We start from the raw sequence: 14518 nt of genomic DNA, 5'->3' as shown, positions 1-14518 counted from the left end.
CACACCCCCCCTAACTTTTAACTGGGTCTATTAGGCCTTTCAAACACCTAGGATTTTCATATGGGGATCTATAGGGACAGTCATACTTTAAAATGTTACATGCCTTCTTGGATTACTACCCTCTGTGTTATTTGCCAGTTTATTATTGTTACTAGTTTATATTGTAGTAATACATTTCTTGTTATAAGTGTTATCTGAGCACATAGTGCTTTATTTAGTTAATTTAGTTTGTATCTACTAACCGTCTAGTGTGTCAGGTGGTTGTACTGTATTTAATATTGCTTAAGCCCTAAAGGGCCCTATATAATTTATTTAATTTTTTTTTCCCCCCTCAAATCCCGTTTCCCCTTGATACCCCCCCCCCCCCACTTTCCGGCAGGATGAGTGGACAAGCTAGCAAATTCCACACTCATAGCCTTACCTTTACCACAATTAATGCTAAGGGATTGAACAACCCAGGGAAGCGATCTATTGCTTTTCGAGACCTTAAAACCCTACATAGTCATGTTTTATTCCTGCAGGAAACACACTTCCAAAAAGGTAGCTAACCTAAGTGGTATAATACGCAGTATCCCACAGCATACCTAGCATCAGGTTCAGTGAAGAAATGCTGGGTAGGCATTTTGATCCATCACTCGACTCTCTTTAAACCACCGCACATAGAAAAGGACCCAGAAGGGCAATTTCTAATATTGACAGGCACACTGTATGAGCACCCAATTACACTTGCGTTGGTGTACGCGCCGAACATTAATCAGCACTTATTCCTTAAGTGATTTTCTAAATCTCTACTAGATTGTGCAAAAGGCCCCGTGTTTGTCGCGGGAGACATAAATGTACCTCTAGATCCACAATATGACACATCCAATGGCACATCCAGCGTCAGCAGCAAAACGCTTAAGTCAATTAAAACAACACTAGCTGATTTGCTCCTACATGATACTTGGCGCATTATGTACCCTACATCCAAGGACTTTACCTACTATTCACCCCCTTTCACTAAATACTCGCGTATAGACTATATATTTACGGACTCGTTGGTTTGGACATGGTAGGTGATTGCAAAATCAGACATATTACCTGGTCTGACCATGCCCCGGTCACATGCAAGGTTTTTTGGCCAGACATCCCTCCTACATCATACATTTGGAGGCTGGATGACGCCCTCCTAGAAAAAACCCTTATTAAGACTGAATTACAAAAGTCATTAAACTGACTACTTTCTACACAACACCCCAGATCACACCTTATTACCTATCACATGGGACGCTCATAAATGCGTTATACGCAGAGAATTCCTTAAACACACAGCAAGATTGCACAAGCAGAAAAGATTGCGCAAGCAGAATAGGACCAAACACAAAGCTCTTCTGGAAGAGATTACCGCATTCGAATCACAACACATGCAGAACACAACAAACAGAGACATCACAAAGCGACTTAATTGTGCCAGATCAGAACTAAAACAGCTTCTTGTTGGGGCCTACCACAGTAAGATGTTATCCATTAAACATCACTATCATGAAAACGGTAATAAGCCAGGGAAACTTCTGGTTCGATCCATTCGAAGACAACAACTCCGTACACACATTTACTGTATCACAAACAGAGATTGCACTGAACTAAAAAGCAAACAAATAGCTAATGCATTCAATACTTACTATAAGGCCTTATACAATATCAACAAGGAGGAAGATACACCAACACAAACCCTAGCTAAAGGGCTATAGATGACTATCTAACCCCCTTGAACCTACCACGTTTAACAAAAGAGGAATCTGACACACTGGATTTACCTATATCCTTAGATGAGCTCTCACAGGCTATCAAAGACCTCCCAAACGGAAAAAGCCCAGGCCCGGATGGGCTCACAATTAAATATTACAAAACATTTCTCAGTACTCTTGCCCCGAAGATGCTTCAGCTTTTTAACAGCCTAATCAAGACTCCCCAACTAATGCTCTCAATGTTAGAGGCATACATCTCAGTTATACCTAAACCGGGCAAGTCCTACACCAGAACACTTCAGACCAATTTCATTACTAAACACTGATGTTAAGATTTTAGCTAAAATACTCTCACAGCGCCTAAACAAATATCTACCTGACCTTGTTTCCACAGATCAGATGGGAGGCAAGAGATAACACCTGTAAGGTCCTACAACTTACACAATATGCTTGCAACGAGGGGATACCTATGGTGCTCTTCTCAACTGACGCAGAGAAGGCCTTCGACCGAGTCGATTGGCTTTTTCTGCGTCGGGTACTGAAGGCTATGAACTTTGGGAGTGTGTTTATAAATTTAGTGTTTTCTCTGTACTCTGACCCAAACGCAAAGGTTAGAGTTAACGGAACTCTCTCAGAAACTTTTCTCATATCAAATGGGACAAGACAGGGGTCCTCTCCCCATTATTATTTGCCCTCTCTATAGAGGCGTTGGCCCAAAAAATCCGCAATAACCCTAAAGTCACCGGAATTAAATTAAAAGAGACTGAATATAAACAAGCATTATACGCTGACGACATCTTATACACCTTAACCAACATAGACACCTCTATACCGGAGCTCCTAACAGAATTGAAAACATATGGTTCCCTCTCAAATTTTCACCTCAACCTCACGAAATCTGAAATCCTTAACATTACTGTCCCTCAAGACCAATTGCAGACACTGAGCAAAACCCACTCGATACCGTGTGTACACAATCACCTTAGGTATTTGGGGATTTCCCTCATTAGCGACCCCCCAAGACCTTTTTAAACTAAATTACCTTAAGTTGAAAGACAAAATACTTAGAGATCTCTCCTCTTGGAAGAATAAGCCTTTGTCTTGGCTGGGTAAAATTGGGGTCATTAAGATGAACAGTCTCCCACGCATACTATATATATTACAAACACTCCCAATTCCTATCCCTAAAGACTTCCTCCCTCAGCTTCAAAAACTGCTCGAGCAATTCATTTGGAATAACATTAGACCTCGTATACAAAGGAAAACATTATACATGTCTAGAGATAGGGGGGGTTTGGGCTTTCCCGAATTAGAAACATATAGACAAGCAATCTTTCTACAGCGGATAAAGGAATGGGCCCATAACACTACCCACAAAGCGTGGGTACGATAGGACGGGCAAATTCTTAACCTCAACAATGTGAGTGTACTGGCGTTTACGCCACCACCACAACGTCCAAAACTTGCGATTAAGTACAATATCACAGCATAAACACTCAAAGAGTGGGACAGAACCGTTAATACTAGTACACATCTCTCCTCTAGGTACTCTCCCCTTCTACCTATTATTGAAAACCCGGATCTTCCATATTTTCACTTAGGCACACAAATGAGCAAGCCTTATAGTCTTCGAGAGGGCTCCTTGCATTTTGCGGTTGTTGGCGGGAGACTGTTACCCCCACGGGACATGTTGGAGACATATGGAAATATATTTCTTTCCTGGTTGAGATATAATCAACTTCAGCACTACCTCAAACACCATAAACATAGAGAACATTTCATGAGAGAACTAACTGCCTTCGAAATATTATGTACGACAAACAAACCAATTAGACGCCTAATCTCGTTGATCTATAAACTTCTGCTCGCACCCCCTTATACAACTCTTCCCTCATATACACTAGCCTGGGGCAGGGACCTTGGTAGGGACATAGACGAGGACACCTGGCTGAGAACCTTCATGCTAGATAAGCGTTCATCAATCTCCACAAATGTTCAGGAAATTCATCTAAAACATGCAAGCAGATGGTACTTGACACCAACCAGGCTACACAGATGCTTTCACACAGTTAGTCCTATGTGCTGGAGGGACTGTGATGAACATGGTACACTCCTACACATTTGGTGGACCTGCCCAAAATTAAAAGATTACTGGCACAGGGTGACTAGCAGCATGTCAGATAAATTGCAAATTATGATCCCAAACACCCCGGAATCTACCCTTCTCTTTCACTTGCCCATAGTCAAAACAGCACACATACGAGCCTTAATGCTCTTAATGCTCATGGGAGCCAAAAAACTTATTCCAAGAAAATGGAAAACGGGGTTGGTCCCGACACTGGAGGAGTGGGTACAAGCAGTAGATGAACTGCTCACATTAGAGAGATTTCACTATTTTAAAATTAATCAGATAGATATTCATGAGATGATGTTGGCTACATGGAGGGGCACCGGAGCGTAGTCAAACAAGGCTAATCTAGAAGGTCACTCCCTGCTTCCCTTTTCCCCTCTCATCCCCTGATTATTCCCCTCCTTCCCCCCCTCCTTTTTTTCCGTTTTGTTATTGGTTGACACACACTTAAACTGTATCCATAGCTTTATTTAGTGCATAATGAGAAGAGGAGAGGAGTGGAAAAAATAAAAAAAACATCACAAGCAAAGAAGTTTATTACGATATGTAATGACAAATGGTTGAAAGGAGATTGAGATATCAAACAAAATATATGAAGTGAAAGTATTTTTATTGTAAATGACATTGAACATCAACTATGTAATGTTTTATATGTTTCTCCTTTGTATGTATAATACCTTATTACCTAGAATCAATAAAGCTTGTTTTATATATAAAAAAAAAATATATATTCTGTCCCACCAAGATATTTGTTTAAAGGACCATAATTTTAGATCTTTTTCGGTGTTTTTCAGGAGGGGTAAGTAGTTGGCTTCAAAGGTGTTTTGGGGCAAGGGGTGAGGTATCTAATGGGTTTGGTTTGGATTTGTAGGGGGCTAAGAGATTGTAGTTTTAATTCTAAATGCGACATAGATATGTTTAATATTTTAGATGTTGAACTGTTGATTAAGAAATTGGAGAATGAGTTGTATGTTTGTATTTCTTTTAATGCTGATTGAAGTGATGTTGTGGGATTTCATAACGTCAGGAGCATGTAATCCGCATTTATTGACATTTTGTGGAAGTGTGGGTCAACCTGTATTCCTGAGATCTGTGTATTTCTTCTAATATGGGCTGCAAGTACTTCCATCGTAAGAACAAAAAGGATGGGTGATAAGGGGCATCTTTGTCTCCTCGCATTCCGTATTTGGAACGGGAGAGACAGGTCTCTGTTGGCTTTAACTCTTGCAGTAGGATTAGAATAGAGGCTAAAGATCATATTAATCAGTTTGGGGCCAAAATTAAATGCTTCTAATGTTGCTCGTAAGAATTACCAATTTGTGCAGTCGAACGCCTTTTCAGCATCGAGTGTGACTAGTATTGATTTGAGATTTATCTTTTGAGCGTATGTCATCAGTGTCAGAGATTTAATGGTGTTGTCCTTAGCTTCTCTATTGGGAAAAAATCCGGCTTGATCTACGTGAATTAAGTCGCAAAGGACTGGGTTTATTCTTTTGGCTAGGATTTAACCGAATATTTTTTGATATTTAAAAATAAAAAAATAGATATTTTTACTGTTCAATAGGGATATTGGAGGTGTTAAGTTTTTTATTTCACTTTTTTAAGTCTATGGGGGAATACATTAACGCGGTCGCAATATTCTAAGTTTGGCTTTTTGTGCATGCCAGGTTAGTGCTTGTGCAAAAACTTTTTTACTTTTAACTTTTAATACACGTGCACACCGACGTGCGTAAAAAGCTTACTTTTAGTGGAGTTAATGCACGAGTGGGAGCAAAAAATAGTGATTTGCTCGTAATTTATCCATAAATTGGAAGAGAGTGTAAAAATATGTGGCATTTTATGGATCTATAAAACATTATTATTGTTTTTTTATTTTTTTTTATGATTAACATTTTGACATAAAAGAATGCTATGAAAGTTATATACTATTAAATTATAAAGTAGAAGTGCCAAGAGTGCACTCTCCATTATGCTAGTGCCACAGGAGAGAGAGCTTGTGACTGGCTGTACCCCTCCCACAAAAAGGAAAAAAAAAAAGTCTTTGGACTGAGGTTTGTATAACAGCATTTAAAGGAGGAAGGGTTAACATTTGTATTATTAAGGAGATTTTGCAGCTTTTAATTATATTATTAAGCATTACTTTAATTCATAATTTTCATGCATATATCTTCATATTTGTGTTTACTGTGCACAGTTCTGGAGACCATGGACGAGATTACATATGCGGCATAGGTTTCTGCGCAACTTCTGAAAGTCGCCCATAAGTTCACCTTGCACATCGGGTGAATCACATAAACCGCACCGGGAGATCCTATAAAACCGGCGACAAACCAGCGGCATTCAGAAATGTGCGTAAATACACATATCTTGCATCACCCGTGACTTGTGGCAGTATATCAACTGCTGGCACCTAAGTTAAAAACAAAAACAGTGAAAAATATACGTAAAAAATCTAACGCGCCTCAAAAAAATTAAACCAACACGTCAAAACCCCTATACCCACCATCGCCCCAAATCACAACTACTAATAAAAGTATTAACACCTAAACTGTCAACCCGCCACATCGCAACTGCTAATAAAAGTATTAAAACCTAAATCTCCAACGCCCATATCGCAACTACTAATAAAAGTATTAACACCTAAACTGCCAACCCCCCACATCTCAACTGCTAATAAAAAAGTATTAAAACCTAAATCGCCAACACCCACATTGCAACTACTAATAAAAGTATTAACACCTAAACCGCCAACCCCCACATCACAATCTAACAAATTACACTATTAACCCATAATCTGCCAGCCCCCCACAAAGCAAAGTACCGAATTAACCTATTAACCCCTAAACCGCCAACTCCCCAGAACGCAAAGTAACTAATTAATCTATTAACCCCTAAACCCCCACAATGCAAAATATTAACCTTATAACTAAGCCCCCTTATCTAATCTAACCTAAGTTAACCCCAATTAAATTACAAAAAAAAAAAAAATAATTACTTAAACAAAAACCTAACATTACAGAACAAAAAAGAAAAAAAAAGTTATTCCTAATCTAATACCCCCTTAAAAATAAAATACACCCCAAAATAAAAAACCCTAATCTAAGAATAAACCAATAGCTCTTAAAAGGGCCTTTTGTATGGCATTGCCCTAAGTTTAACAGCTCTTTTTCTTAAAAAAATACAAAGTCCCCCCTAAAATTACAACCTAACCACTTACCCAAACCCCCAAAATAAAAAAGACCTAACTTAAAAAAAATATAACTTATCTACCCATTGCCCCTAAAGGGGCATTTGTATGGGCAATCAGATATTTTGCCCATCTAAAAAAAAGCACCCCCCCAAAAATAAACAAAAAAACACACTAACCCAGAAATTGGTTCTCACCATTGATGAAGTCCGGACATCCATCTTCTTCCAGGCAGTAAAGGTCTTCTTTCAGCGTGGCAAGATCTTCCATCTTCATACCGGCGGCGCGGTAGCGGCGTGGTCATCCAACTTGGAGGTCCTCCTCATGCAAACGTCCGTCGAAATAAATCAGCCAATAGGGTGTGAGTAGCTCTCATCCAATAGGCTGATTTGAAATTTTCAGCCAATAGGAATGCAAGTTACCCTAATATAAAAAGGGGTATCTTGCATTCAATCTTCAGTGTGCGGCGGACAATCACATGAAGAGGACCTCCACGTCGGATGCCTGTACCGCCTCCGCTCCTCCGGGATAAAGATGAAAGATGGTGCCTCATGGGAAGAAGACCTTTGCCCCTTGGAAGAAGACCTTTGCCGCCTGGAAGAAGATTCCAGACTTTATCAATGGTGAGTACCTATTTTGGGGTTAGTGTTAGGTTTTATTTTTATTTTTTTGGGGTGTTTTTTATCTTTATTTTCAAGCGCAGTAAAAGAGCTGCCCATACAAATGTCCCAATATAATTTTTTTTTAAGTTAGGTCTTTTTTTATTTTGGGGGGTTGGTGGGTGTTTGTAATTTTATGGGGGACTTAGGCAATGCCCTACAAAAGGCCCTTTATGGGCTACTGGTAGTTTATTCTTAGATTAGGTTGTTTTTTTTATTTATTTTTTTGTTTTTTGTTTTTAAGGGGGTATTAGATTAGGAATATTTTTTTTTTATTTTGGATAATGTCTGGGGGGGGGTTCTGTAATGTTAGCTTTTTTTGTAATCTTAGTTTTTTTTACTTTAATGTAATGTTATTTTTTTTTTTTAATGTAATGTTAGGATTTTTTATTTTGTTTAATGTTATGTTTTTGTTTAAAAAATTTTTTATGTTTTGTATTTTAATTGGGGCTAATTTAGGGGGTGTTGGGTTAGGGGGTTTAGTTATTAGGTTAATAATTTGCGTTGTTGAGGGTTGGCGGTTTAGGGGTTAATAGGTTAATTAGGTACTTTGCATTGTGGGGGATTGGCAGGTTGGGGTTAATTAGGTACTTTGTGTTGTAGGGTTTGGCAGTTTAGGGGTTAATAGTGTAATTATGTAGATTGTGGTATGGGGGTTGGCGTTTTAAGGGTTAATAGTTTTAATAGGGAGATTGTGTTGTGGGGGGTTGGCGATTTAGAGGTTTATACATTTTATTAGTTATTGCGGTGGGGGGGACGGCGGATTATGGGCGGATATTGTGCATGTGTTAGTTGTTTGATTAGGCTTCTAGGGAGTTACGGTACTTATATACTCAGCACAAGACTTGCTGCGCCTGCCTATGTGTAGAGAGGTGAATATGGAGTACAAATTCTCCATTCTCGGCGCATAAGTCCTTGTGTTGAATATGTGATACCGACTGCCGATGCCGTTTCATTGTTAGTTTATGGGAGTAAAAACAGCGGGTGACGGGTGAAATATACGCACCTAACTTGTATGCAGCGGGCACCGTTTTTTTTCGCCCCATATCTCTAGAAGGATATCAATAAACTAGAAACTGTCCAAAGGGGGCTACTAAAATCGTACATGGTCTAAAATATAAAATGTACAAAGAAGGACTCTATGATATAAATATGTAAAGTTTAGAGGAGAGGAGGGAAAAAGGTGACATGACAGAAACCTTCAAATATATGAAGGGACTTAATAAAGAGGAAGTTGAAAGCATTTTCCACAAAAAAGAAATGCCAAAACAAGCAGAAACAATCTTACGTTAGAGGGTATCATGCACAGGAGAATTGTGAGGAAGTTTCTTTAACAGAAAGGGTGGTGTCTTCATGGAATAAAATTAACACAAGTACTGTAAAATAATTTAAAAATGCCTGGGACACACTTAAAGGGACAGTCTAGTTGAAAATGTTTATTCTTTAAAAAAATAGATAATCCCTTTATTACCCATTCCCCAGTTTTGCATAACCAACACTGTTATATTAATATAATTTTCACATCTGTGCTTACCTTGTATTTAAGCCTCTGCAGACTGCCCCCTTATACGGGTTTTTCCCAGTGCTGACACATTAAAAACTCCACGGGAGTGAGCACAATGTTATATACATATATGGCACACATAAATAAGCACTATCTAGCTGTGAAAACTGTCAAAATGCACTGAGATAAGAGGCGTCCTTCAAGGTCTTAGAAATTAGCAAATGCGCCTATCTAGGTTTAGCTTTCAACAAACAACACTAAAAGCACAAATTAAAATTGATGATGAAAGTAAATTGGAAAGTTGTTTAAAATTGCATGTGATATCTGACTCATGAAAGTTTAATTTTGACTAGACTGTCCCAAGAAATAAGTAAGTTTACACTACACAAGTAATATGAATAGATTTGAAGGTCCTTTTGACTTTTAAATACTGTAAATTTCTATATTTCTATGCACCAATGGCACTCTGGTTCCATATGCAGGCAGATGCCTGGAGCTCAGAAACTCCAGCTCTTGGCTGTAACTTAACAGCCAAGACCGCTGGAGCTTACTGACGCTCAGGCTTATATATATATATATATATATGTTGTGCTGTACGATAGACAAAATATATATATATATATATACACGTCCAAATGGGTTAAAGGGACAGACTATTCCAGAATTTTTATTGTTTAAAAAGATAGATAATTCTTTTATTACCCAATTCCCAGTTTTGCATAACCAACACATATTAATATTCTTTTTACCTCTGAGATTACCTTGTATCTAAGCCTCTGCAAACTGCCCCCTTATCTCAGTTATTTTGACAAACATACAGTTTAGCCAATCAGTGCTGACTCCTAGGTAACTCCACAGGAGTGAGCACAATGTTATATATATGGCGCACATGTTAATATTCTTTTTACCTCTGAGATTACCTTGTATCTAAGCCTCTGCAAACTGCCCCCTTATCTCAGTTATTTTGACAAACATACAGTTTAGCCAATCAGTGCTGACTCCTAGGTAACTCCACAGGAGTGAGCACAATGTTATCTATATGGCGCACATGAACTAGCACTGTCTAGCTGTAAAAACTGTCAAAATGCACTGAGATAAGAGGCAGCCTTCAAGGTCTTAGAAATTAGCATATGAGCTTACCTAGGTTTAGCTTTAAAAAAATAATAATAATAATAATAATAATAATAATAATAATAATAAATATATATATATATATATATACACATATATATATATATATATATATACATACATATATATACATATATATATATATATATATATATATATATACATATATACATACACACCAAAAGAACAAAACAAATTTGATGATAAAAGTAAATTGGAAAGTTGTTTGAAACTGCATGCCCTATCTGAATTATGAAAGGTTATTTTGACTAGACTGTCCCTTTTTTTTATTAAATAAACACATTAATGCAAACATTAATGTGATCTGAACATGAACACAAGAGGAGTAAAAAGCTGACCAGTAACCATGGTTAATAATCTGCTCTCACCCATCACCTGATTATTAAATTTGTGCTCTAGTTCAGATATCATGAAAATCTGGCCCGTTAGTGTGCCCTGAGTTGAAAAACACTGGTCTAAATTATCATGTGTGTAACTAAATGTGTTAAACATACAGGTATAGTCAAACTTGGCAGGTGTTTGAGGTGTTTCAGCTGATGAGGAGGACACAGCTGGAGATTGGTGGTGGGGAAGTTTTGCAATTATTGTTCCTGATTGGCTCACCTGCCATGTCCTGTTCAGCTAGGTTTGCCACCTCTGCCATGTTTTCCTGGACACTTATGAGTTACACATGTTGCAGGGTGTGCAGGGAGGAACATGAATAGTGCTGTCTAGGATCCCTAATTGTGTGCTGTTATTCACGTTCCCATCTGCACACCCTGGAGCATGTGTAACTCATAAATGTCCAGGAAAACATGGCCGAGGTGGCTACTCTATTTTCGGCAGGCAGCAGATGGATTTTACTAATGTGTTATACTTATTTGTGGGGTTAAAGGGACACTAAACCCAAATTATTTCTCTCATGATTCAGATAGAGCATGCAATTTTAAGCAACTTTCTTATTTACTCCTATTATCGTTTTTATTCATTCTCTTGCTATCTTTATTTGAAAATGAAGGCATCTAAGCTAAGGAGCCAGCCAACTTTTGGTTCAGAAAACACTGGACAGCACTTGTTTATTGCATAAATAAAAAGAGAGAAGCGCTCAGCCTGGGAACGAACAATAGCATAATAGCTTGTTCTGTGGCTAGTTACCACCCTAGAAGCAGCCTCTTTTTGCTCAATATGTGCCTTTCACAGAGAAAAACTTTCCTGTAGCATATCAGTCTGATCCTGACTTAACAGTACAGTCCAGCCCCGAAATACCAGGCAATCCCCCTCTGAACGAGAGAAACAGCAAAACCCCAGACGTACGTTTCGGCCTATTGTGGGCCTCGTCAGTGAGGTGCAGCCATTCCCTCTAGGCACACTGAGCAACGGGTCCACGTCTGGATTCCCGCCTCACACTTAGAGAGACTTCCCTAAGTTTCATAATATGCATAAATAAAAAGAGAGAAGCGCTCAACCTGGGAACGAACAATAGCATAATAGCTTGTTCTATGGCTAGTTACCACCCTAGAAGCCGCCTCTTTGTTTATTGGTGCTGTCCAATCAGCAAAGATAACCCAGGCTGTGAACCAAAAATGGGACTGCTTCTAAACGTACATTCTTGCTTTTCAAATAAAGATAGAAAGAGAATGAAGAAAAATTGATAATAAGAGCAAAATAGAAAGACTCACTATTTCAAAAATGCTCCAGTTCATGTCTGCATGAGCACATCCATTAAATCCAGTATAATAATATTATGAAAAGGGATAATTTTTAAACACTTTAGAGAAAATGTTTGTAAAGAAAATATTTATAAACACAAGTTCAACTCACGTTCTATTGGATGCTGAGGTATTCTGATGCTTTGATATTCTTAGTTAGAAACAGATTTTGTCACTGTTTATTTTTATACAAACTCATATATATGTGCATTTTATTTTATTCAGACCACCTCAATTTAGTCTCAAATTCCCTCATGTTTAAAAAAAAATCCACTTTTTATTTATTTTAAAACTTGGCGACCAAAGGAAACTGCAGTGTATTGAATAGTAGTATGCAGCAGCCATCTTTAACAGACAAATAGCTTTATTAGTAGTAGTAACGTTACCTTTTGTATAAAAGTAAGTAAACGGTGTCATTACCTTCACCTGGATCCTGAAATGTTTTCTTGCTTGATAACCACGCCACCATTTCTGGATTACCGTCATCATTTTATGCAGGTACCTGAAAATATTATATGTGTTAGACACTGTTATTTTAAAATCAGTTTCTTATATCATTTAACCTTATTTTTACATTTATAATTTATGCCAACACTCCGTCTTTGATGTTTAAAATAGAAAAAAAAAATATTTACTTAGCATTCAGACTTATAACGGGGTTTAATCTGAGAGACATATTTGAAGATATTTATAACCCTCAAATAGGTCGTAACGTCAGTCATTTTAAATGATATTGTGGACTCTAAGTAGCATAAATGGAAAACACAGCTTTTTAAGCACACTTTTATTTGGACACCACTTTTATGAATTCCTGTTTTGGATCCACTGATCCACTGAGAAGCTGTTTTGGATCCACTGATCCACTGAGAAGCTGTTTTAGATCCACTGAGAAGCTGTTTTAGATCCACTGATCCACTGAGAAGCTGTTTTGGATCCACTGATCCACTGAGAAGCTGTTTTAGATCCACTGATAAGCTGTTTTAGATCCACTGATCCACTGAGAAGCTGTTTTGGATCCACTGAGCAGGGCCGGCTAAACCATAGGACCAAGTGGGTCCAATGCACACAGACAGCACTTGACAAGGGGCAGCACTTTAGTAACTGAGTCAGTCACTGTCAGACCCAGACCACTCCTGTCCTCTGTCTCCTTGGGGGAAGTTTCAGGCTCCCAGCAGCTTAACCTCATAATGCACAGACACATCAAGGTAGGCAGGCTTAGTAAGGTCAGCGGCTAGGCTAGTAGGTTTATGTGCTACTCAGTAACGTTACTACGGGGGGGGGGGGGTGTCATTGCATTCTCGTACCCAGGCAGCACAATATTTTGAGCCGGCCCTGCCACTGAGGATTTTAAAAAAATATTCTACAGTTTTTAATTACTTTTCTTCAACCATATTTTTTTTTCTAATCCAGTATTTTTTATTTTTTTATTTTTAATATTTAGGTTTCAGAAGAAGACATAACAATGACTAATACATAGCTATTAAATTCTCCCTTTTTTAGAAATGACGGATAGTACAGAGTGGACCACCTTTACACCAAATGAGGGATTATAACCAGAACTATAATGCGGGCCGTTACATATGCAACTAGCAGGTGGTGATAGAGAAAAAGATGATAAATGTTATTTGTTAGAGCTGCATTTATTCAGAGGTAAATTAATTTCACAGCAGGCTTTAAGCAATCTCCTTAAGGTAAGCAAATGTCCATACATATGCACATTGACGGTTTTGTTGTATTTTACAAACCAAAAGTAACCGCCTTTCTGTATAGAATGTAAGACATATTACCGTAATGTCCAAGCAGCTGTAAACCGGATCGTCCGTTTCGTCTGAATGAAGACCGCCGTGCACTGTTCTCCTTTCAAAGTGCATCAACTCCGGACAGCCTTGTTCGGTTTACCTCTTTACCCGCTTGCAAGCGGTAATGGCAGCAAACTCCAGCAGCGTTCAGTCACAGTAACTCTATCACTCACGCTGCACAACCCGGAAGCTCCTCCCTCCAGTCTCCGGTCTCAGGATAGCAGCTGTGAGATCCCAGTAGGTAGCTATGCACACATCGAGTTGAATGGAGTCCCAGCACTCCACAGTGAAATAGAAAAAAGGTATAATGTGTTTCTTTTGCTCCTTAAGTAAAACACAGTGCAGAGTAGAGATAAAAGCAAAAAAGACTTTATTCGGTATATTCCATAAAACAGAGAAGTGTTCCTCAAAAGTTAAAAATGCGGTACAGAGAAAGTTTGACCGGTTTCGGTCATTGCGACCGTAGTCAGGTTTATGACTACGGTCGCAATGACCGAAACCGGTCAAACTTTCTCTGTACCGCATTTTTAACTTTTGAGGAACACTTCTCTGTTTTATGGAATATACCGAATAAAGTCTTTTTTGCTTTTATCTCTACTCTGCACTGTGTTTTACTTAAGGAGCAAAAGAAACACATTATACCTTTTTTCTTTTTCCCTTTTTTAGAGTTA

General features: G+C 38.4%; 1 protein-coding gene across 1 annotated transcript in view; it reads right to left on the bottom strand.

Annotated features, from left to right (window-relative positions):
- Positions 1 to 12546, bottom strand: part of SPATA17 (spermatogenesis associated 17) — a 498577-nt gene extending 486031 nt beyond the window's left edge. The window contains exon 1 of the mRNA XM_053712503.1: positions 12469 to 12546. Coding sequence (XP_053568478.1) covers positions 12469 to 12537 — 69 coding nt within the window. The 5' untranslated portion in view covers positions 12538 to 12546. The remainder of the gene's footprint in view (positions 1 to 12468) is intronic.
- Positions 12547 to 14518: the final 1972 nt, after the last annotated feature.

The sequence above is a fragment of the Bombina bombina genome, chromosome 4, assembly GCF_027579735.1.
Source record: "Bombina bombina isolate aBomBom1 chromosome 4, aBomBom1.pri, whole genome shotgun sequence".
Taxonomy (NCBI): domain Eukaryota; kingdom Metazoa; phylum Chordata; class Amphibia; order Anura; family Bombinatoridae; genus Bombina; species Bombina bombina.
The sequence above is the reverse complement of the archived record's forward strand: the minus strand, read 5'-3'. Positions and strand labels throughout refer to the sequence as shown.